This window comes from Ammodytes marinus (assembly GCF_949987685.1).
Source record: "Ammodytes marinus genome assembly, chromosome: 15".
Classification (NCBI taxonomy): Eukaryota; Metazoa; Chordata; class Actinopteri; order Uranoscopiformes; family Ammodytidae; genus Ammodytes; species Ammodytes marinus.
In genome coordinates, this window is record NC_137219.1 from 14081226 (window position 1) to 14103913 (window position 22688).

The following is a 22688-nucleotide window of genomic DNA, read 5'->3' on the forward strand; positions in this document are numbered from 1 at the left end:
TTTATTGTTTCTTAAAATAAACTACAAGTTAATGACACCTGATAGAATGCAGTTTATTAGAGCCATTTATTGTTAGACAGCTACAAGAAGCATGAGAGACCTAACAATATGGCATGGATCAATGGTATTAAACAGACTACCATGATGCTAATATAATGACAATGATCACAAGTAAAATATGAATTGTTGAGATTCCACTTAATTTAACAGACTTATTTGAGTTTGTCACACAGTAAAAACCAAAAAAATTAACTCACTTAATGTTAAGGGAAAAATGCCAATTCTGCATGATGAGAAGCATACAAAGTGAAGACTCATCACACATTTCATTTGGAGAGTAAGAGACAAAGCTTTGAAGCCACTCTGAGTAAATAAAATTGTCCCTGGCATATGTACAGTAACACACACACTTACAGTAAAGTAATAAAGTGACATGTACTGGACTGCTACACAATTAAATGTATTTACCTCAAAGACTGATTGATAGCTATTAAATGGAGATAACATTCAAACCACCTAAGGTTTTAAACCATATGTTCATACTTCTGGACTAAATACATCCTGTTAAGTACAAGTACTACAACATACAAGTATGGGAGGAAAAATGTAATTGTTCAAATCCCATTAAAACGACTTTTAAAAAGGCTTAATATATATTGCTGGTAATATTTTTCTTTTTAAGAAAATATAAATTGTGCGACTGAAGCTTACAATACACTGCTGGCAGTAGCGCCAGGTTCTGTGGTGACCTGCTGGAAAGGGGTCATCTGTCGAGGCGCTGTGTGCTGAGAGACTCCCCCGGAAGAGAGAGGAAAAATAAACACGAGAAAGAAAAAAAAAATGAAAAAAAGACATTTGGACATCTCATGATGCCTGAATCCCTTGCACCGAAAATAAACCAGATGCTGCTATGGTGTTTGTCACGGTGGAATGCTGCAGATATCACATGATGTGCACAAACAGCAGCCAAACTAACGTCAAAACTCAATACAGATACATAAATAAGGGGGCAGTGGGGTGGGATTAGGCGGGCATAGGGGTCTTGGAGAAGGGGGGCGACAATACAAGGGAGGAATTGTAGTGTCCAGTCTAGTTCAGCAGTGAGCAAGCTAAGCATTGACTCAATTGACGTGGTCCAGAGCACGCATCAGCTCCTCCCCCTGCAGCAGGTACTGGCGGCCCTGTAAGGGGGCGTTGACCTCACAGTCGTAGCGGGTCAACTGCGGCAGGAAGATGGAACTGCTGTTGTCTGACGTGTTGCCCAGCAGACGACTCGCCATGTCTGAGAGAAAGAGAGAACAAGATACATTTAAGAGTTATGATTCTGTTGATGTTTGTTTTTTAGGAGGAGGTAAAGGGTTTTTAGCACAGATCTAGTTTGTTCACCTGAAGGCAGCAGAAGTATGGTCCTGGTTGTTCCCGACGCTGAGGCCTTCAGCTTTTTGCCCTGCTCTGGTAGCTCCTGGGGCAGAGAAACCTGGAGAAAAAAAATCATCAAACAGACTGAAAATTCCCCATCTATGAATGAAAAAAGGTATGATCTGTCAACCCTGTATGGATGGATGAGGATTTACCTGTTCAATAATCTCTCTGAGGTCACCCAGTTTCCTTTTGCGCTGCGTGTTCTGCGCTGCCGGGGTCCTGAGCGAGACTTCTTTGTCCAGCTGTGGGGACCTGCAAGCACGGCCATAGTGGTTAGTTAACCTCAAAAAGGTGACATGAAAAAGTTAGGACATATGGAGCACTTTGGAGAGACTTTACCTTTTATTAAAGATGGCGGCAAGATGAGAGGCCTTCAGCGGTTCAGGTGGGGCCGGGGAAGATGTCCGACTACTTGCCGCGCTGAATGGCGATCCTGGATAGCTGTGGATGTCCTGTGTGACATGGAGCGGAGAACTCTCCAGTGATTTGACTGGTCCACAAGATAGAGGTTCCTCTGGGGTCAGACTGCGCAGCTGGAAGTCATCGTCCATGGGGATGTATGGAGCTAACATCTCCAGATCTAGTTCTTCCATTGCCTTAAAGGGAGAAAAATAGAAGCCATTTTGAATATTGAATATATCGGAATACAGAACAGGGGTTTGATTTAAATGCAGTAAAAATCTAAAGTATCTGCTGGCGATATTACCTGTTTGGTGAAGGGGGTCTTGGGCTCTGTATCAATGGCAAACAGCTTCTCGACCAAGTCTAGTTTGAAATCTGAGCTCATCTCGGAGTCCATGGGGAAACAGAAGTCCAACGTACTGTCAGCCTGGGGAGAAGAAAAGTCAGATTTCACTACTGTCTCAGGCAAATATAATGAGTGGCTTTAAAAAATAAATTGTTTGTTGTCATTACTGAAAAAAAGAGAATAACTCCCTCAGTCTTACCTCTGAGGAGCTGCGGTTGGTCGTTGTAATAGACAGTGGCGGGGCGTAGCTCTCAGCTTTCACATCCTCTGAGGTGGTGGTGATGATGACATGGAGAGGCTCGCTGAGCGGCAGAGGAGAAAGGGGTAGAGTCAGCTTGTCGCTGGTGGCGGGAAGCATTACGTCATTGTAGAGAGGGACACCCTTCAGAAGCTGGATCTCTGAATCTGTACCAGAATACACAATAGGGAAGTTAGAATGGTTTCAATCTCCCAGGATATAAACTTCATTGTGTGTTTATGAGGCTACAAACCAGGACAGCTGAAGTCCAGGGAGATGATTGTGTCTCCGGCAGCTGGGGCCAGCCGGGTGAGGGCCTCGGGCTCCTCCTTCAGCTGGTCGTACAGACTGGTGAGAGGCTGGGACTCGATGGCCTGAGTGAAGAGTTTGATCACATCCAGCTCAGAGGCTTTCTCCACCTCCACCTCCTCTTCCTCCTCCCCCTTCCCCTTCAGGCCTGGAGGCGTGTCGGCCTGGCTGATCTCCACTACAACTGTTACTTCTTCTTCTACCGCCTGTTGCTGCTCCTTCTTCACTGGCTTCACGTCCTCCGTCTGCTCCAGAGACAAGATCAGTTTGGCCTCCTGGATGCCACTGTAACAGAGTTATGCAGCCGTAAGATTGAGTTTACCGAGGTTGTTGCGATGGCTATTTCACTTGATATGAAAAAAGAATGATAAAGCAAACTGAATATTGATTCTTTACAGAGCCTTTGTAGTACCTGAGCACAAAGTTGACACAAACAATACACTGTGGCTGGGAGTTCTTGTTGTTGTAGATGACGGTGGCTTGGGTTTCCACCCACACAAAGCCTCCTCTCTTGGCCAACATCCGGTACTGGCCTGTGCTGACCTGGCCCTTTGCAAACACTAAGAGCAAAAATCGTTTTCAACAAAATTAGAAACACAGAATGTTTGGCAGAAATAACACAGCTGGAATGTGTGTTGATTTAAGAACAGCTTCCAAATTCAAGCTCCATGCACTTGTAAGCTTACAGTCGTGGTGAGTTTTGGTCAGATGGTCTGAGTCAAGAGCGTGATAGTACTCATACACAGAGCGATTCAACAGGTCCTCTGGATCATAACCCATGAGCTCAGTGATCCTGGACAAGAAAGAAAGGGGAATAAAAGATGAATTCTTCCATTGACAGCTAGGGGGATTTACAGACTAAATGCTGTAGTATCTACAATGAACACTAGATGGGGCTGTGTGACAATGCTGAGAGAGCTTTGACAATAATGCTCAATGAAATGTACTACACAAGTGGCTTAAGAGACTAAATTGTGTTTGTTTCCTTAAAGCTTCTTAAGCAAATAACATTTAATCTGATGTGCCTCACCTCTCATCACAATACGTGAACTTCATGTCCATTGTATGGCGACTGAGAAAGGTCTTGGTGTCCAGAGGGACCTCAATGTTGGAAGGGTGTTGGATGGGGTCACAGATCAAAACCAGGTAGGGGACCGGTGGCTCTTTGTGACCGTTTTCTGTGTCCTCGTTGTGAATGTTGTATACACGGACATGACCAGAGCAGTGGAGCACCTAGACAGACAACAGTAGGGTCACTTTAACACAATAGTGGACGTGAAAAAAATTCCATGTAGCCAGCACACAGATAATTAGCGGACAATTCTATCTGAATATATATATATATATATATATATATATATATATATTCAGATAGATCAGTAACTTGCTGCCATTAAGGCTTCAGTCATAACTGTATATTGTGTGCTAGTGACATGAGATTATTTTATGTGAAAACAACAACGTCAATGTGGTACTCTCAAAACTGTTAGTAACATAAACAAGTACGTTTTATTGTCTGATGTCCATTGACAAGACTAAATCCAAGTGTCAGTTATGTGTTTGTATGAAATTCATATCTACCCATATACATTTTTATTACTATAATTGAATGCTTATGAAATTAAACAGTACATTATTTTGAAATAAACGTTTGATTAAGTATTACATTTGTGCTACATTTCTAAAAGAAAATGTCATCACTGATATCACCACTGCCTACCTTCCATGTAGCCGATTTGACATTGACGGTGCGGCCTCTGCTTGTGAGAGTACATTTCATTCGGAGGAAGAAGCTGCGCTCTGTGTTGGGCTCCTTGGCCTTTTTGGAGCCTGAAATGACATGAGGAGGTAGAGTTACAGTTTTAAAGGGGAAAGCAGCTTACTGTGTTGTCATTTCAATGTTGCCTGTTAAAACTACCTCCATTCAAGTTCTTTAATCTGGTGTTGTATCGTGTTGCATCGTTTGGCCAACTGCCGGTTCACATTTGCATTCAGAGTAGACATTTGGCTGTAAAGGTTGTGGTCAGCTACAGCTAGATAAATAAAGGAAGTGCAGCTACCAGCCAGTATGGCTGAAGTAATATCAGTGTGTGCTTAAATGCCTAGCAAAAAGGTGGCCTCAAAGTAGCATGAATTGATAACTAAATGAATGCACTGGAAATGTATGGCTTCAAATAATTTCACTGAAAGATTCTAGTAAGAAACCTTAGTTAAGCTCTGTTTTGGAAGCTTAACAGGAAATGTGCCAGTACTGTTCCAGTAACGCTGAGTAAAAGGTCACTGAGGTCCACCATCGAGACCATTGTTATCACTTTGACCTCTGGGCTAAAGTGGGAAAGCGATAACTTGTTCCGACAGCCCGTTAGTTCAAATGTGCCAGCTAAGAGAGAGAGAGTTGGACTCCCTGCTGACTGGAGAACTAGCACACCAGACGGAGTGCTTGTGTGTGTCCGTCTGGGTAAATGAATGAGGTCTTATAATAACTTTCTGCTCTCTGGTGTCGTCCCTCACCTGTTCTGTGGACCAGCATCTCCCTCAGCTCGTCCTGGTCACAAGGATGGATGTAGTCAAACACACTGTGTCCGGTCAGGTCAAACTGCAGAGGAGAGAAAGAGAACAAGTAAGCATTTTTACTAGGGCTGTCAAATTAACGCGTTAATTTTGATTAATTAATCACAGAAAAATGAACGCGATTAAAAAAATTAACGCAGATTGATCGCACTTCTATAGTGCCCTTTGACCCAGTGCAAAAGTGGTGCACCGAGCAGCACCTGTAGCTTGCATACACAGCCCGCACGGGTGAAAGGGAGAAAAGTAAAGAGAGAAGCAGAGGAAAGGGCGGGGCCGAGGGCTCTATGGACGGTTTATGGGATGCTTTGGGAAAATAAGCATGACATCTTACTTTATTCTCCGCAGTGTCTGTGCATTATTGATTTAGTGGGTGCAACAATATAGGTTCAAAACAGTATCTCTCAATCTTCCTCCGTGTGTCTCAATTTTGTTTGCTAGCTGTCTCGTCTCCCGCGTAAACGGACACCCGCCCCGTGTGTGTGTGTGTGTCAATATTTTTGCCTATGAGTACGATGATGGTGAATGAATCGGCATAGGCATCTGTGGAAGTGCAGCGCTGTCTGTTGTGGAGACAAAAGTTACAAGAGACGGAGAACGAGAGAGAGAGAGAGAGAGAGAGAGAGAGAGAGAAAAAAAAACTGTAGCAGGCTATACAGCTGTTTATAAACAGGTATACAAGTGTCATAAAAGTATTCGATTAATTTAGATTAATTAATCACAGCGCCTGTAATTAATTAGATTAATTTTTTTAATCGCTTGACAGCCCTAATTTTTACCAAAAGTTTAAATGTGTCCTTGGTTACTAACTCTTTTCAATAAAAGAACCATTTATTGAACAGTGTCTGTAAAAACTTAACAATTGACACCAACCTGTGCCAGTCCAAGGCACTTGTTGACATTCTCAGAGAGATATATCATATCTCCGTCTTCAGACAGCACCACGAGAAAGCCCTCCAGAGCCTTCAGGTAGGAGCTGTTCAACTGCACATCCAGCTCCGTCTCTTCCACTGCCTTTGGCTCATCTGCTGGAGATAACAGGAGAGGAGGAGAGAGGATGAGAGAGCAATAGGAAGCTAGGGCAGGAAAAGACATAATGCAAAGGGACATCAAAAGTATCTGCAGTCCAAAGAAAAGGACACTGCGACAAACGGGAAACACACTGTACCCACAGGTATATCTGCAATGGGATCTATAACTGTGTATGTCTGAATTGATTTCTTGGAGCAGCTGACTCAGTCAAAGTTGTAGGAAACAGTGATGGATGGTTATACACAGTCTTAAAGGCATACTAAGCGATCTCCAGCGAATATTTTTTTTTACTATAAACATAAACAGCTTCTGGCTCTGAGCCATCTTTTTTATATCGCCGTTAGCGGAGCCAAGGCTGTCTGTAAACACCCTAGTTTTTTTCAGCGTGCACACATAATTGACAGGTAGCGGATGGCGAGTAGATATTAGCTGATTTTGACAAGTGTTCTAGATTACAATCACTAAGTATGCCTTAAAGTTGTTCTTTCATTCCCCCAAAACATATTTTAATTGTTTTCCACGTAATAATTCTTTGTCAAGCTTTCTCTAAAATAATGATGAAAACTGTTGCAATACTTAATTAAACTAGAACTGGGGGTAACAAAAATCTTCCTTTTTTTCTTTTTCTAAAGATTTAGCCCCATACTAACTGTTGACTCAACTCCAGGTACTGACCAGTGCTGAGCAGTTTCCTCATGCGCAGGTAGCTGATGATGAGCCTCATGATGGAGGCCTTGTCCAGGCTGGAGCTGACACTGTGGGACAGGGGCAGCTGCTGGGCCAGCTCGTAGAACACCTCCGACTCCTTGCCCCGCCGGCTTCGCGCTGCATCCCTTGACTTCTCCTTCCTGCGCTCCGAGCTCACCCTGTGGGAGACAGGTGGTGGAGGGTCAGACACATGACTGGAACATACTGTCTGTGATCCCACCGTGCTCAATACAAGCTCAGACATCCCCCTTTCTCACTGGGGAGGCTGCAGCAGCTGGAGTCCTGCAACAAGTCCAGGGCTACTGGCCACAGTCTGTCCCCGCCCGGACCCCCGCGCCATACTTATTTACATAAGTGGCTATATCGGCGTCTTATTGGCTAAGGTCCAAAAGACACATAGAACCACCCCCTCACAGCGATTGGCTGGAGAGGCCAGGCATGAATTCTCCTGTCTGTTTCTTGGTGGGCAGCCAAGATACAGTGCGACACCAATCATCGTGACATTTACCAGCTTGGCTCATCAGATCTACAGGGAGGTGAAGGATGAAACCAGCTCCCAACACAGAGAGCACACACAAGCACAGACTGAGTGACTGTCATATTTTATTTTACAGGAGGCTCCCTCATAATTGCTTACTGCTTGTCCAATTGTAGAACAATATTTTAACTAGGCTGTTATCGAAGGTAATGCTTATAGACTCTGAAAACACTGTAAACAATATCGTAAGACAGAAGACATTAAGGGACACAAAACATGTGCAAGTCACAACAAATGGAAAAACCTTGTTCTCCACGCTGAGTACTGATTTGGGTTTCAATTGTCTTGGTGTGTGAGCAAATGTGAAACTGCACAACATGACATACACAAATAGACTTGGTAAATCCTCAACAACACTGCAATAGTCCACTTGGCTTCTGCTGAATTTATACCCTAATTCCTCTCCAAAACCACTAACCTCCTGACCTGAAAAGCATTTAGATGAAACTGGATCAGAATCACAACAAATGGAAAGCAGTTCAAAAGCCCTTGGCTTTGAAACGCACACCTACTTGAAATTGATCTGTTGTGCACTCATAGCAATGACCAAGGCCATATTGTTATTTGAGGCTCTCTAACAAGTAAATGGACCAGCTAAATAAAATTAGTATACAGTGTATCAAATCACCTGACAAGCCTGCAGACAGATTGTCCATAAAAGGACGAGTAGGAAACACTTTTGTTTTAGATTAAAACTAAAAAAAGGGGATTAAGTGGTGTGGCCTGTTGTCTCTTGGAAAGCTCCAAACCTTGCCGTGACCTTAGTTTGAGAGAACTACAGTTTGCCCATAGCACACACTTTTCGGTCTCTTAAAGATGTTTATGTTGTGTACTGTAAAATAAAGATGTTTCAACCAAGATCATAATTTAAGCTACAGGGCAGGCACAAACTCATAAAATTATCCTGGTATTTGCACATTTGTTAATACTATTTTCAAATATTTACAGTATCATTGGTGTAACCCCTACGGGGGACAAGGACAGGATATCTGGTCTTGATGAAAGCTGATCACTCACAGCATTATGCAACCAGTCCAGTATTGTGTCAACACATTATCCCTTCTTTCAAGAAAGGCTCATTCGTAACACAAATATCACCACCACATATTCATCAATATATTGATATTGCTCATTCATATAAAATGTATCATCACAGGGAGAAATTATCAAATGATTACTGTATATAGGGTACAGTGAAAGTCATTATACTAAGCTACAGCTGAGCTGCTGATTGCAGAAACTCAATGACTCTGGTGGGGACCCTAACTATAGATGAGATCGATCGCAGCACAAGCCTGGATACAATTGGTGTTCCACTAGTGGCTGCATCTAATTGTGTCAGATGACGTTACGCAAATCCTGATGAAATGTAATATTCCACTGAACCGGTTCAATACAGAGGAGAACATTTAACTAAGTCTACATTCAACATGACACACAGTACATGTAATTATTATTATACATTTGTTTACATAACAACTAAAAGAAAAACTCTCCAACGCTAATTTAATGCTAGATTCACTGGACGACGACGTTACATCCAAACTTTGAAAGCTAGTATTCGCTAAATCAAAACAACTCAACCCTTTCACGCCAAATAACAGTCCCCACCTTGAAATATCATCATATGAGCCAATTCAGGTTGTCACAACACTATATCTAAGACTTATCAGACCCCCGCCCCAAAAAATATCAAAACCCGTATATACTCAAATAACCTATTCTGCAAATTTACGCTGAAAGGTGACAAGTTCACATTCCCGAGTACAGTGTCGTCATTACATTATTATGACACCAAAGTTTAATGAACACATGTGATACCAAAGATGAGAAGTCATAAACTCTTCTAGACTCAGCTGCGATCACAAAAACACCACAGACCAGATTGTGTTGTAAATGTACCAAATTATGAATAGAAAATGTGTGGCTACAATGATGAGGACCGACTTCCACCGTTTTCAAAATGACAGAAATGGAGAGGAAAACTGCATTCATTCTCTTAGATGAAACATGCAATGGAAACAATCAGTTCCCTTGATGTCAAAACAAAGGCTAGCAGAGAGGCCATTCGTTACATAACATTAATGCACTTGGTCATGCATGCGTCGCGGTCCTCTGCTTGATGGGCCTCAATGCAAACACTATCACATGCACAGTTTCTCTTGCTCTAATTACAATTGTTTTGTATTCTAGTAATCTTGAATGAGTCATATTATTTAAACTAAAAATATAAATACGGAAATATTATTAAAAGACGCGAGCAAGTGTATTGAACATAAATGGTAAAACAAACCAGTGTACAATGAAAGCCATCCTTTTCCAATGCTACCACAATATTTGCTTGCATATTTTGTTACCAGGGGCTGACCTACTTCACTATGTTTTCACTATCCGTCAGTCAGTTCTGTTTAGTGTGGCACTAAACACTGTCTTATCTATTATATAATCCAGCTCTAGGCAACAGCACAACTAAAACCTCTACCCAATATGGGGAGGGAAGCAAAGCAGGACTGAAAGAACACACCTCTTTTACAGACAAATGGCATGATAAGCAGCTACAGAACATCTTTTGGAAGCAGCATAGTAGGGGAGTGTGACTTCCTGAATATAGAACTATAGTTGTATTACCGGCTAAATATTTTGCATTGTAATGGATACAAACAAATGCTGCACCTTATTTTGGAGGTGGGATTGATTGATTGCAGTGGTGGTGACATTGGATATTTCCTTACGTTCAGCAACTCTAAATTATTGATCGTCTAAATAAATAAAACATTTAGGGAAACTATTAATGGAAATGGATAAACATTTCTATCCAATTTAAATTTTGTTAGACTGCTTAGTTTTTTTTCAATACACTGTACACACATTTTGGTCAAATGTTCCCACCTGAGCTGAAAAAGCTAGTAAGATCACTGAAGGTGATCAATCTTTCATTGATTCCGTAATACTAATTTTCGAGCATCTGCGCGGCACTGTCAGTCTATCCCTTGTGTGCGCCTGTCTTTACAACCTCTCGTTTTACCATCCCATCAGCTGATCTGTGTGTCTGTGTGTGTGTGTCTGTGTGTCTGCGCGCGGCACGATGCGCGTGTGCATTCGGTGCACACTTGTTAAACACGGAAGCCAATGAGCAGAAGCATGACTAGCAAGCAAACGTTGAAATAGTGGCGAAAATAAAACCAGCGCTATCAACAGCAGAGACAGCGCAGAAAAAAAACGGCATGCACTCATTTCAGTAATGCCTCGTTTCCACCGAGTAGAGCGGGTCGGGTCGGAGCGGCTCAGAGCGGGACAGCTCACTTTTAAGAATCTCGGTGGTGTTTCCACCGCCGACCCTACCCTTACTGGTAGGGGGCGGGGTTTAGGCTGGACTGCGATAGCCGGCGCCAGAATGTGGGTCAAACTATCGGGCTGTGGAACAACTGTGGTCAAGCCAGCGGTCTCTCGTTTTTGCTTGGTCAAACCAGTCGCTTCTTTATTTATTCCCCCCGTGTTGTTGTGAGCACAAAGACGGCTCGGTGCAACTGATGGAGACAGTGAGCGAACAGCGCTGGCTGCGGCAGCTACGTGACGTCGTAGCAGTGGGACACAGTGTAGCCAACTAATTCATTTAATGACGAGGAAAAACACCACACAATAAACAGTGCCGCGCTCACATTTTCGCCAAAACACAAGACTCTCTTCCCTCTAGCCGAGGTGACTACACACACGGCGGAAATTATTCTTTCGACCAACTGTGGTCAAGCCAGTGGTCTCTCGTTTTTGCTTGGTCAAACCAGCCGCTTCTTTATTTATTCCCCCCGTGTTGTTGTGAGCGTGTAGGCTATTTACTACTATCTATGGCGTAAACACACAGAGACGGCTCGGTGCAACTCATAGAAACAGGGAGCGAACAGTGCTGGCTGCGGCAGCTACGAGACTAGCAGTGGGACACAGTGTAACCAACTGATACATTTATTGACGAGGAAAAACACCACACAATAAACAGTGCTGTGCTCACATTTTCGCCAAAAACACAAGACTCTCTTCACTCTTGCCGAGATGACTACACATGGCGGAAATTATTCTTTCTACCAATCAAATGACGGCAGTGTGTAGCTCCGCCTTTTAGGCACCCTTTCAGGCGGCTATTACCCCTACGGAGGAGTACTGAGATTAGGAGCGGCTCAGAGCGGTTAGGTGCGCTTAAACCGTAACCTACCCAACTTTTGGCAAATTAAAAGCCAAACTACCCAGACCGAACCGCTCCGATACGACCCGCTCTACTCGGTGGAAACGAGGCATAAGTTTACAGAAGTGCCACACTGCTACTGCCTTTGACATTCTCAGGAAAGCATTAATTTATTTTCAAGGGACATATTAATGTATTTATTGTTTTAACTGTTAAGTTATCTTGAAAACAGTAGGCTATTGTAGGCCTACAAGCTTTATTTTTTTGTATTTTCAATGCTACTTTATTTTTATGTTTTAAATTGAGAAATAGGCTAGATGAAATATAATGGTCGGAATAGGGAATTTGCCCTATGTAGCACACATGTTGATCATGATGTGTAGCCTATGTTACAGTTTTTCACAATTGTTTAAAACACATTTTTTGGAACATCAGACACAATGTGCACAATCTGAAACTAATTTACCAACTGCTTAACCAATTCTGCTGAACTCCAAACACATTTCCTGCCTTAGACTCATATTCTCATTCGAAAACACACATTTTTCACTACACACAATTCTCTATATCTTGCACACTCTTCCTGAATTCTCTCTCATGGTATTCACACAGAACACACTGCCAATCAAATTTCTAAACTCAAAAGGCTTTTGTGCAGTTAGCTATAGAAGGGTCAGAGATGAGCTCCTGTTTGCTGTGATTTACAGTAAACTGCACATTTTGGTACAAATACAGTTTTTGCCAAATACTGTAAACACTAAAAGTGACTGCTATGACCACAGCATCACAACCTCTAACTTTTGTAACTATGCCCTAAACCAAAGCACCAACCCTACAAACACGATATATGCTTTGCACTGTGTTTGAAATTCTCCAACACATTTCTTGAAAAAAAATTAAACTAATTGAATACCAATCAGTCTAAACCTTAGCACTAATAAATAGACCCCAGGTGAGCTCAGCTCCTTTCTGAAACAGTAAGAGTCAGCGGAAGAGGAGGAGAGAGAATGACAGGAGGACAAGGACAAATAAGGCAACAGACGGAGACACATACAACAGGAACACTATAGTGGACTATGTTATAGATCATGGCCTATCAATGATGGAGCCTGGACAGAGAGTGCAGCCCAACCTGAGTCGCTCCATAATTAGGAGATTTAGACTGGATGTCAGGTGATCATTTTCCTGTTGCTTCTCAAAGGATGACATTGAGTGTGATGTTGATGAGGCGAAGTGGCCAGACGCAAACAGGAGGCGGTATCCATAAAAAGATTCATAATCCAACCACCCAATTCCTTACAACGCTGTTTTTTTTTAACCATTGTTCCCTAATTTTACTGTAATTGTTTCTTAGTTCAGACAGACACTGAATTGCTTGAACTGCAGTCCTACCTACTCATTGTGTTTGTTTGAAATGGCAAAATAAACTATTCTGCAACATGTGTGTTAGCATTTGGCAAAAACCGTAAATTATTTGTTGTTACTGTAGGTGAAAGTGTATGAACATGCAAAGGCATAATTCTACTGATAAAGCATTCATATAGTGGTTTGCATTTATACTATAGTGTTTTCCATTCTGCACACCAATGTTCAATGAGTGCTAGAAATGTCTAGTCATATGATGTGTGTGTTTGTCATTTGAAAAGAAAACACCATTTAGTGAAGAGTTAACATTGTTTTGAGGGTAAAGTGTGCTTTTGCAAGAGAAGTGAAGGATTTTGCATTTTGTGTTTGAGTTTTGTGTTTAGGGTTTTGAAAAAGTGAGGTAGTCTATCAGGAAATGTGTTTAAGCAATTGTGAAAAACTGTAATTAATTTATTTTCAACAAGGCTATTTGCCTAAAAAAAAAAAAAAAAAAAAAAAAAAATCAGTAGGCTAGCTTCAAGGTTAGGTGATTCAGATTATTCCAGAAATTAGTCCTAGACAGGACCTGTTTATTATTTTTAATTGAAATCCACGTGTTTTTCTTCAGTAGTTTACATGGCTTGTGTCTCCAAATTATTACAGGAAATAGTTATAGGCAGGACATATGACAGTTGTTTTCAGAGCACAACATTAATCAGATTTCGCCTCTCAAAGTGCACCAGATTGATGCATTTCACTTTAAAAGGATAAAGTTTTCTTCTGCAGGGGCATGCCCCCAGACCCCCCTAGAAGGTCCATTCTCACCCAGCAGGATCTAAAAATCCTGTGGGAAACACCAAATGTACAAATGTACTGAATGTGAAAGCATAACCCTATGCCCTCATTCTTTACGGGCTGTCAAAAGAGGCTCATCCCAAATGGGGTTCGTTTTGGTCAATTTCTTCTAGAAATTTGATACGCACGCGGCGCGCATATTCTTCATCAGCTCTTACCACCGGGCCTAAAAAAAATTCCAGGGGAAACACAGCTGCATTATAGGGAATCACTGGAGTTTGTTTATTTTATTTATTTTTTGGTTTAGTTCAGGGACATTGCACACTAATCAACATTTTTGTCACGTTACATTACTTCCAGATTAAAAAGGTGAGGTTAAGTCAGGTTTTTGTTCATCCTCAAACACAATATACCAGTAATATCTGAGATATTAAGCAGGAGTGGTACCTGAGGTGCTGACAAGATTATTAAGTTGTGTCACAAACGTTCTAAATCATTCACCAAGCTAGTATTACTCAAATGATCTCCTGTGTGCTACATTCATTGTCTGGCTCACCCGGTGTGGATTGTTCCAATTAGCACCCAAACTGACCAAGCATTTTGCTTCCTTTAACACTCCACATTTTGCAAAATTCGTCAGACCCTCAAATAGTGTACAAAAATGAGTAATAGTAAAGTAAGCAGTAGAATGAAACGACTGGTCAGCACTCAATTATATTCATCACATCGCATATTTAAGAATATTGTAGAAGACATGATTTAATGGAGGTATGGTTTTCATACTTCCTTCCTTGCATTGTATGTGAGACACTCTGTAAAAGCCATTATGACATTGGTGTATTCATTACTGAAGAAAGTGGAAAATAAATGTGGAATTTTACATCTTACTTAACACAACAGCAGCAGATGAGTTTCTGATATGTTATCCTTGTGAGCCACTACCTTCACGTTTAATCAATCTTCCCAAGCATAAACTACTTGCTCTACTTTAAATATATGGCTGGCTAAAGCCTTTCTCTGTTTGCACTTTTAAGACACAGTGACATGCTAACTAAATCAGCTTAAGTGTCCATTCACAGAAAGCTGTGATATGTGCTAAAAGCAAGCCATATGCATGCACACATTGTATTTATTTTGCATTCCATCGCAAAACATTTTTTTTTAAAGTGCACACAAACATCATATACCTATGTTGGCAAGAACACAGTTTATTTTTCAAGTTCTAACTAGCCTGCATAGAAGTGCCAATTGTACTCGACTATGGCAGGGCAACCAGCAACTTGCAGTGAATCGCTACACACATTTGGCCACTCCTACTGACGTCAAGACCTAGTGATTAAGAGATGAGACCGGAATAATACCAAGGCACCTCTCAGAGACCAGCTGTAACTGATTCAAACCAGATTACAACACATGTTTTTCCTGAGACATAACAACTAAGTTATTGATACTAAAGGTTGTTGACCCTTTACTTAAACCTTTACAACGTTTCTAAAAATCAGCAGACATTGAATAATGGCCCATGGGGCAAATGGATACACACTACATCCTCACTGCAAGCCAACTGCTTGACTAGTAAGCCTTCTACCAATGCCTTGCAAACATTTTGTTACAAGCATAACCAAGCATAACCTGGATCCAGCACAGTTATGTGAAACATTGAGGTACTGTATAGACACAGTAAAGTCTGAGTATAAGTTCATCCCCTGTTTGCAATAGTTACCGTGTCAGAATACAACAAAGAGAGTCCCAGTCAGTCATCTGTTGGATACAGATTCTGAGCATGTACGAGTCAATTCTCCTATCCTACAGCCAATACTGATTACCATTTCCACTAAAGCATTTCAAGAAACACCAAGGTCAACTGCAAAGTACACTCACTATATGGAGACTCCACAAGGCCTGATCAATAGTTATACCTGCTAGGACTAGTCAATGCAATATAAATCACTCGGTTGGACAAATGTACATGTTTTGGGTTGTCTTATATATATATTATAACTTAAGTATTCAGGGGTTTGACCTGTTGATCAGACCAAGTGTAATCCTTACAACGCCATTCTTTGCAACATTGTACACAAAGGAGCAATCAAAATACTTATCATGAAGCGAATTCCCAGCAGTAACCTTTATTTGAAAAAGTATGTAATAAACTTGTAAACAAGTTGTCTTGGGTAAAGAAACCATCTTCTGTCTTGCATCCTGGCATGTGAGAATACAACATTTCTCAAAAAACATATTTATTTAAGGGGATACACCTCCAAGTGATGCTTTATTACAAAACTGACATGTTTTGCTCTTAATTTGATGAACGCCTTAGTGAAAAAACGTCAGTGGAAATTGAAAGCAGTATTAATTATTCCTCGAACCTATCGTTACCCTAAAGCATTACCCATACAGAAAAACAAGAGAAATTCTGACCACGGCCAAATTCACTTAACCCTACGTATATAGTTACCGCATATCCTACTACTCACGAGAGCTGCCAGCTTTTCATTGAACACTGTCAAGGTTGGCAGCTAACACCCAAATTGTAAACACAAAGTTACGTACTACTATTAATAGGATATGTAGCGAAGTTTCACATTCAAAACAAAGGTAAATAACGATGATATCTGGGAGGTGCCAACACCGAAAACGAACAAAAACGTAGTAATGTTAGCTGATGGCTGATGATTTAATATTACATTTAAAGCAGACTTCATGCAGGTGCCTGCATCCTAGTTAATAATAGCAGCTTTGTTAGTAAACAGTTAATAGATGTAGCTCTAGATCAAGCTAGCTGGCTACGTTAGCCGCTTGCTAACGATAACAGCGTAGCTAGCAAACGCACATTGTCGAACAAAACACGCCAAACAAGCAATTACCCTTGAAATAAAGCCCAGAGTGTCACACAAGGAGTAGTAACCATACCCAAGCCTTGGACCAAAGTTTTTAAGCGAGCTCTTAAACAACAAGGAAGCCTGCGCTTCATCTCGAGCGTTGTCGTTACCTTTTCTTTTCTGGTACAATTCCTGTGTCCATGTCAGGACGAGAGAACCTGAGTTGAGTCTCTCTCCGCGTATCGAGCTGTCTCCGGGCCCGTCGAGAAATGAGCCAAAATATCACGATTTTTTGCCGAAATAAATCCGTAAATCCTCAAGCGGTTTGCATACGACTTTTCACTCTCTGTATGTCGTCAAAGAAACAAAGCTTTCCTCTGTTATTAAAAAAAAAACGCTCAGTCGTTCGCTCTTCTCTGAAAGACAGTGCCACGCTGGAGATAGGTTACTCGCGGATACAGTGTTGCGCTGAAAGGGAGCATGCACTCCGCCCCCTGTCTCACCGGGGACGCGCGCAGTCACATGCGTTTTACATCGGGGGCGCGCACCGGAAATCTGAGACATCCACCAGACAAACAAGAATAACTGTAATTTTCGGTTTTCAACTGTAAATTTGACACCCCAAAAAACATTGCACGCTTACACAGATTAGACTACCTTGTAAATGTGTGTTCATCATGTTCCTTTAGTAGTCTATAGGCCAATTCTGTAGCCTATATACGAATACTGAATCTTTACATTTCTAAATGGGTGTGCTGATAAAAGCCCAGGGTGCACACGGAGGGCAGGGGTCGGACACTGCTGTCCTTTTGACCTTAGGCACAAACTAGTCAAATAGATTTTAACCGGACTGTACAAAAAACATACATTAAAGCTATTCTGCATAACTTCTGTCGCCCCCATGAGGAATTCTGAGTAATTACAACAACACTGTTGGCACATCTACATAAGGTAAGCCTGCAGTGATTGTGCATGAGTTGTATACCTTCTGCTGTATTTCCAGGTTTTTTATTAGCAGTAAAATTAATAACTGAAACATTAAATGAGCGCTTCTTGAGCTCCTGCCACCAGTTACGGAACACTTAGAGAGTTTTGTGGAGCTGATAGGCTTAATCAACGTTGTGACAACTCATTTGGCAATGGCTTGATTAATCGTCATTCATTTACATGAAAAATTATGCACTATAGCTTTAATATCAGATGCATGATCTCTGTGCTTTCCTTCCCATGCCCCATCTACCAGATATACACTGTCCTGTCCCTGGTGGCTCAACTGAGTTTTTATATTTTTTGCCTTAAGTCATACTGTCTTCAAAAATATGTTTAAAAGCTGTTAGTGTCCACACACAAGCAGCTGCTAATATCCACTACTCTATTCATCAAAGAAATGAGAAACCTCAGACTACCCACATTTTTTACAATGTCAGAGCAAAGTGTGCCAGTGTCAGCATCTAACCTAACCTAACCTTCTACACGGTGACCTGAAAACGTTGTGTAAACACAGGATATACACATATTTTCCTCAGTGCATTTTCAGCATGACCAAGACGTGTGGCACATTCCAACATGAATCCAATTCACACCCTGCTGGCTTAGAGATGGTTTTGGTAATTTTCCTGAACCGATTTGGAGACTTCTGTCCATGCCAGGCACCTCCGCCCTTGCCCCCGTGATTAATGGTTTGCAGTTATTCATGTTGTCGGTGATTCTGCTTTTGCATTAGAAAATAAGAAATGGCAGGAAAATGTTTTCTCCAACAATGAAATGTTTTGCCTTAAAAATGCATTATCCTCCTATGCAAATGTTGGTTGTTATATCTTGCTATGACATCCAAGCAAAGCTTGGGTTATCACTAGGGCTGTTGTCTGGGTAACAGAACACTTAAGTTTGAGTGATGGAGACGCACACTTTGACTTGAGGACAATTAATACATGACCAGACAGGCATAGAGGAACTTAAACCTTGAGAATAAAAGTATTAGGTTTACAGACCAGACTGAGAACTGTGAGAAAAAACAGTGAAAAGCTTAGCCAGACTGTGTGATTTTGGATGTCAACATTTGGTACTCCGCTGCAGAAAATTATGTTTCCTTATTTAGTCAATCTGATTAACTTTATGATTGCCTAGAAGTCGTCAGAAATTGACACGCCTTTTCCTCTGCTATTGCTTCAGAAAGGTGAGCGCATAGTGCCACCTCAGACAATGTAATACTCCAAGCCCTGCCAGTCATCCCTGTAACAGCAAACAGAGAGAGGGAGATTAGGATTTGAGAAACCCTTACCTTGTGTCTAGAAAAATACAGTTGGTTCCTCTGTGTCACAACATTTTCTTATGTCCTACAAGTTCAATTAAAGTTTACTTAAGGGATTTTCAGCTGTGTGATAACATGGTGAACACAGGTCTTTAAGGGAAATGTTGAAATGTCACGGAACAAAAAGTCAAACAAGTGACAGAAATCAAGAATTCCACAAAGGACTACTTCGGTGATGTCTATGATGTAGAGTCCTTTACCTTATCTGTTGCTACTTTTGGTGACATCAATCATACCGGCACGGACAAACTCTTGATTCAATCAAGAACCGCAGAGACACTGCTGGCAGCCATCAGTGAGTGTTAGTAATGACAGCTGAGACAAAGCTCCTAAATCTTTCCACTCATTCAGACATTACCCGAGGAAAGCTGCCAAACGTGGGGCCCACACACTAATGGGTTAACAAAAAGTAATTTAATCTAATTTCTCATTATTTGTGTAGCATACACAACCATCAGTGTTAAAAGCAGAGCAGCTGTTATAAATACACTTTTTTTTTGCTTCCACAGCCCCCAATTTACAGTATTTTACGACACAATCCTCCACAGGATAGGGGGCTGAAGAGATAAACAGATGTGATGTGGAGCCAGAAGATTTCCTCCCTCAGACTAACAGGAAGAGTTCATCTCCGTTCCGTGATGTCGGAGCTGTTCATGTCTCAACAAAAGTCTCTTTTTTCCCTTTGTTGTTATCACAGTTTCAATGATGTTTGCCTACAGCACATACTGCACCGTAGGCCCGGGCTTCTTAAAGTGCCTCAAGAGCAAGATTCTTTCTACTTACTTCTTCCTGTTTCTATCAAAGGCGACAGTAATGACGCCTTGTGGTTTCCTGTTTATCCTCTACTGTTTTGCGATCAGCAAAATGATTGGCCTAAAGTAACCGTACTACCGTACTGCAGGGTAAAAGGTTAAAGCTCAATTTTCGCTCTGTCTACCTCTCCCAAGTTTTAATTTGATGTCCTCACACAGAGGCTAGTCCAAATGTTAGGCGTGGAAAATATTCAAAAACTCTCTCAGACTTGCACATTTGAAAATGCCACCATGTGAGTTCCCATTACCCGGGCTCGCTGCCTACGGAGCTTGACAGTGTCAAAGGCCCTGTGTTTGTTGAGAGAAAGAGAGTTTGTGTAAGAAGAGAGAAGCAGAGTGAGTGATTACTGTTACTATTGAGAAACCTCAGACAGACCAACACTCACTTGATTCTGGTGATGCCAAACCACACACCAGTATACAGTGGCTTGCAAAAGTATTCATACCCCTTGAACTTTTCCACATTTTGTCATGTTACACCCATACAAGTAATTTTATTTTATTGGGATTTTTTGTGATAGACCAACACAAAGTTGCGCATAAGTGTGAAGTGGAATGAAAATTATAAATATTTTTCTAATTTTTTAAGAAATATAAAACTGAAAAGTGTGGCGTGCAAAAGTATTCATACCCCTTTACTCTGATCCCCCTAAATAATATCCAGTGCAACCAATTGCCTTCAAAAGTCACTTAATTAGTAAATAGAGTCCATCTGTGTGTAATCTAATCTCAGTATAAATGCAGCTGTTCTGTGACGGCCTCAGAGCTTTGTTAGAAGTGAACAAACCAACACAAGGCTCTCAACAAACAGCATCATGAAGACTAAGGAACACGCAAAACAGGTCAGGGATAAAGTTGTGGAGAAATTTAAAGAAGGGTTAGGTTATACAAAGATATCCAAAGCTTTAAACATGTCTCGTAGCACTGTTCAGTCCATAATATCCAAATGGAAAGAGTATGGCACATCTGGAAATCTACCAAGAAGTGGCCGTCCACCTAAACTGGCAGGCCGGGCAAGGAGGGCATTGGTCCGAGAAGCATTCAAGAGGCCCATGGTTACTCTGGAGGAGCTGCAGAGATCAACAGCTCAGGTGGGAGAATCTGTCCACAGGACAACTATAAGCCGTACACTCCACAAATCAGGCCTGTATGGGAGAGTGGCAAGAAGAAAGCCATTGTTGAAAAAAAATCATAAAAAGGCCCGTTTGCAGTTTGCCAAAGGCCATGTGGGGGACACAGCAAACATGTGGAGGAAGGTGCTCTGGTCGGATGAGACCAAAATTGAACTTTTTGGCCTGAATGCAAAACGCTATGTATGGCGGAAAACTAACACTGCACATCACCCTGAACACACCATCCCCACTGTGAAATATGGTGGTGGCAGCATCATGCTGTGGGGATGCTTTTCTTCAGCAGGGACAGGGAAGCTGGTCAGAATTGATGGGAAGATGGATGGAGCCAAATATAGGGCAATCTTGGAAGAAAACCTGCTGGAGTCTGCTAAAGACTTGAGACTGGGGCGGAGGTTCACCTTCCAGCAGGACAACGATCCTAAACATACAGCCAAAGCTACAAAGGAATGGTTTAGGTCAAAGCATATTCATGTTTTAGAATGGCCCAGTCAAAGCCCAGACCTAAATCCAATTGAGAATCTCTGGAAAGACTTGAAAATTGCTGTTCACAGACGCTCTCCATCCAATTTGACTGAGCTCGAGCTTTTTTGCAAAGAAGAATGGGCAAAAATATCAGTCTCTAGATGTGCCAAGCTGGTAGAAACATACCCCAAAAGACTTGCAGCTGTAATTGCAGCAAAAGGTGGTTCTACAAAGTATTAGCTCAGGGGGTATGAATACTTTTGCACGCCACACTTTTCAGTTTTTTATTTGTAATTTTTTTTTAAAACAATTTATAATTTTCATTTCACTTCACAATTATGCCCCACTTTGTGTTGGTCTATGACATGAAATCCCAATAAAATAAATTTACGTATGTGGTTGTAACATGACAAAATGTGGAAAAGTTCAAGGGGTATGAATACTTTTGCAAGGCACTGTACTTCCTCTGACCATGAAAAGTGTGCGACCGTGTAATCTCCAAACTTTTGGATACTATGTCATCAGGTGAATCAGCAGGGTTCTTACGTCAGATAAATTATTGCATCATACTAAACATGCCTGGCTGAAGTTGTTGTTAAAGAGGACCTATGATGCTTTTTGACTTTTATGACCTATAAACGTTGTTATGATGATTCATAGTCATGCTTAACCATACTAAATTATCAAATAATGACTTACATGCATTTCGACGTATTCCCTGCTGACTGTCTGGGGTGTCTGTGCCGAGCACTAAACACTATTCTAGCCAGTCGAGAAGTCACGTGTTCAAAGCGGTCTACCCTTTGTAACTTTGTGACGTCGCATGTAACTTTGTGAAGTCACCACGCGGATGTTTCCATGTATGGTAATGCTGTCACTTCCCTGTTCGCGTCTGCCTCGCGTCTGCCTCGCGCCCTTATAGGTCCATGCTCGCGCTTCCCGCCACTGAAAGTGTTCCGGAAGGAAGGTAACCAATCACAACGGAGTGGGGTTTGCAGGAGGGGGGGGGAGGGTAGCGGAGATGGCCGATGCACAGGCGGAGGGAGCGGAGATTGCCGAAGCACACACACTCAAGTGTTGACAGGACGTGCTGGATCGCCAAAATAAGAGAAAGAGCTTCCCGAAAATCTACAGTTTTTTGTGATGTGATTCGTGTCAGGTTGCTCTATAGCAGTGTAAAACAAGAAATTAAGACCAGAAAAGTAGTATAATAAAGGGATGTGAATCACCTTCAATCTGGAACCGACTTCAAGATCGTAAAAAATCATCCCT

The 22688-nt window shown here is 41.6% G+C and overlaps 1 protein-coding gene across 2 annotated transcripts; it reads right to left on the minus strand.

The window, feature by feature from the left end:
- Window positions 1-49: 49 nt before the first annotated feature.
- hif1aa (hypoxia inducible factor 1 subunit alpha a) lies at window positions 50-17141 on the minus strand. 2 transcript variants are annotated; one of them, XM_080042851.1, is made up of 15 exons: window positions 16869-17141; window positions 6993-7183; window positions 6159-6310; window positions 5229-5313; window positions 4438-4547; window positions 3748-3950; window positions 3404-3510; window positions 3130-3277; window positions 2662-3002; window positions 2370-2575; window positions 2129-2251; window positions 1762-2018; window positions 1575-1674; window positions 1387-1477; window positions 50-1282 (listed from the first exon to the last, which is right to left on the minus strand). In XM_080042851.1, exons 1-15 carry the CDS (start codon window positions 16898-16900, stop codon window positions 1122-1124), a joined length of 2307 nt encoding a protein of 768 aa, XP_079898977.1. In that variant the 5' UTR covers window positions 16901-17141; the 3' UTR covers window positions 50-1121. The 2 variants fall into 2 exon arrangements, with proteins under 2 accessions (XP_079898977.1, XP_079898976.1); XM_080042850.1 differs by having other exon boundaries at window positions 6159-6313.
- Between the last annotated feature and the right edge of the window lie 5547 nt (window positions 17142-22688).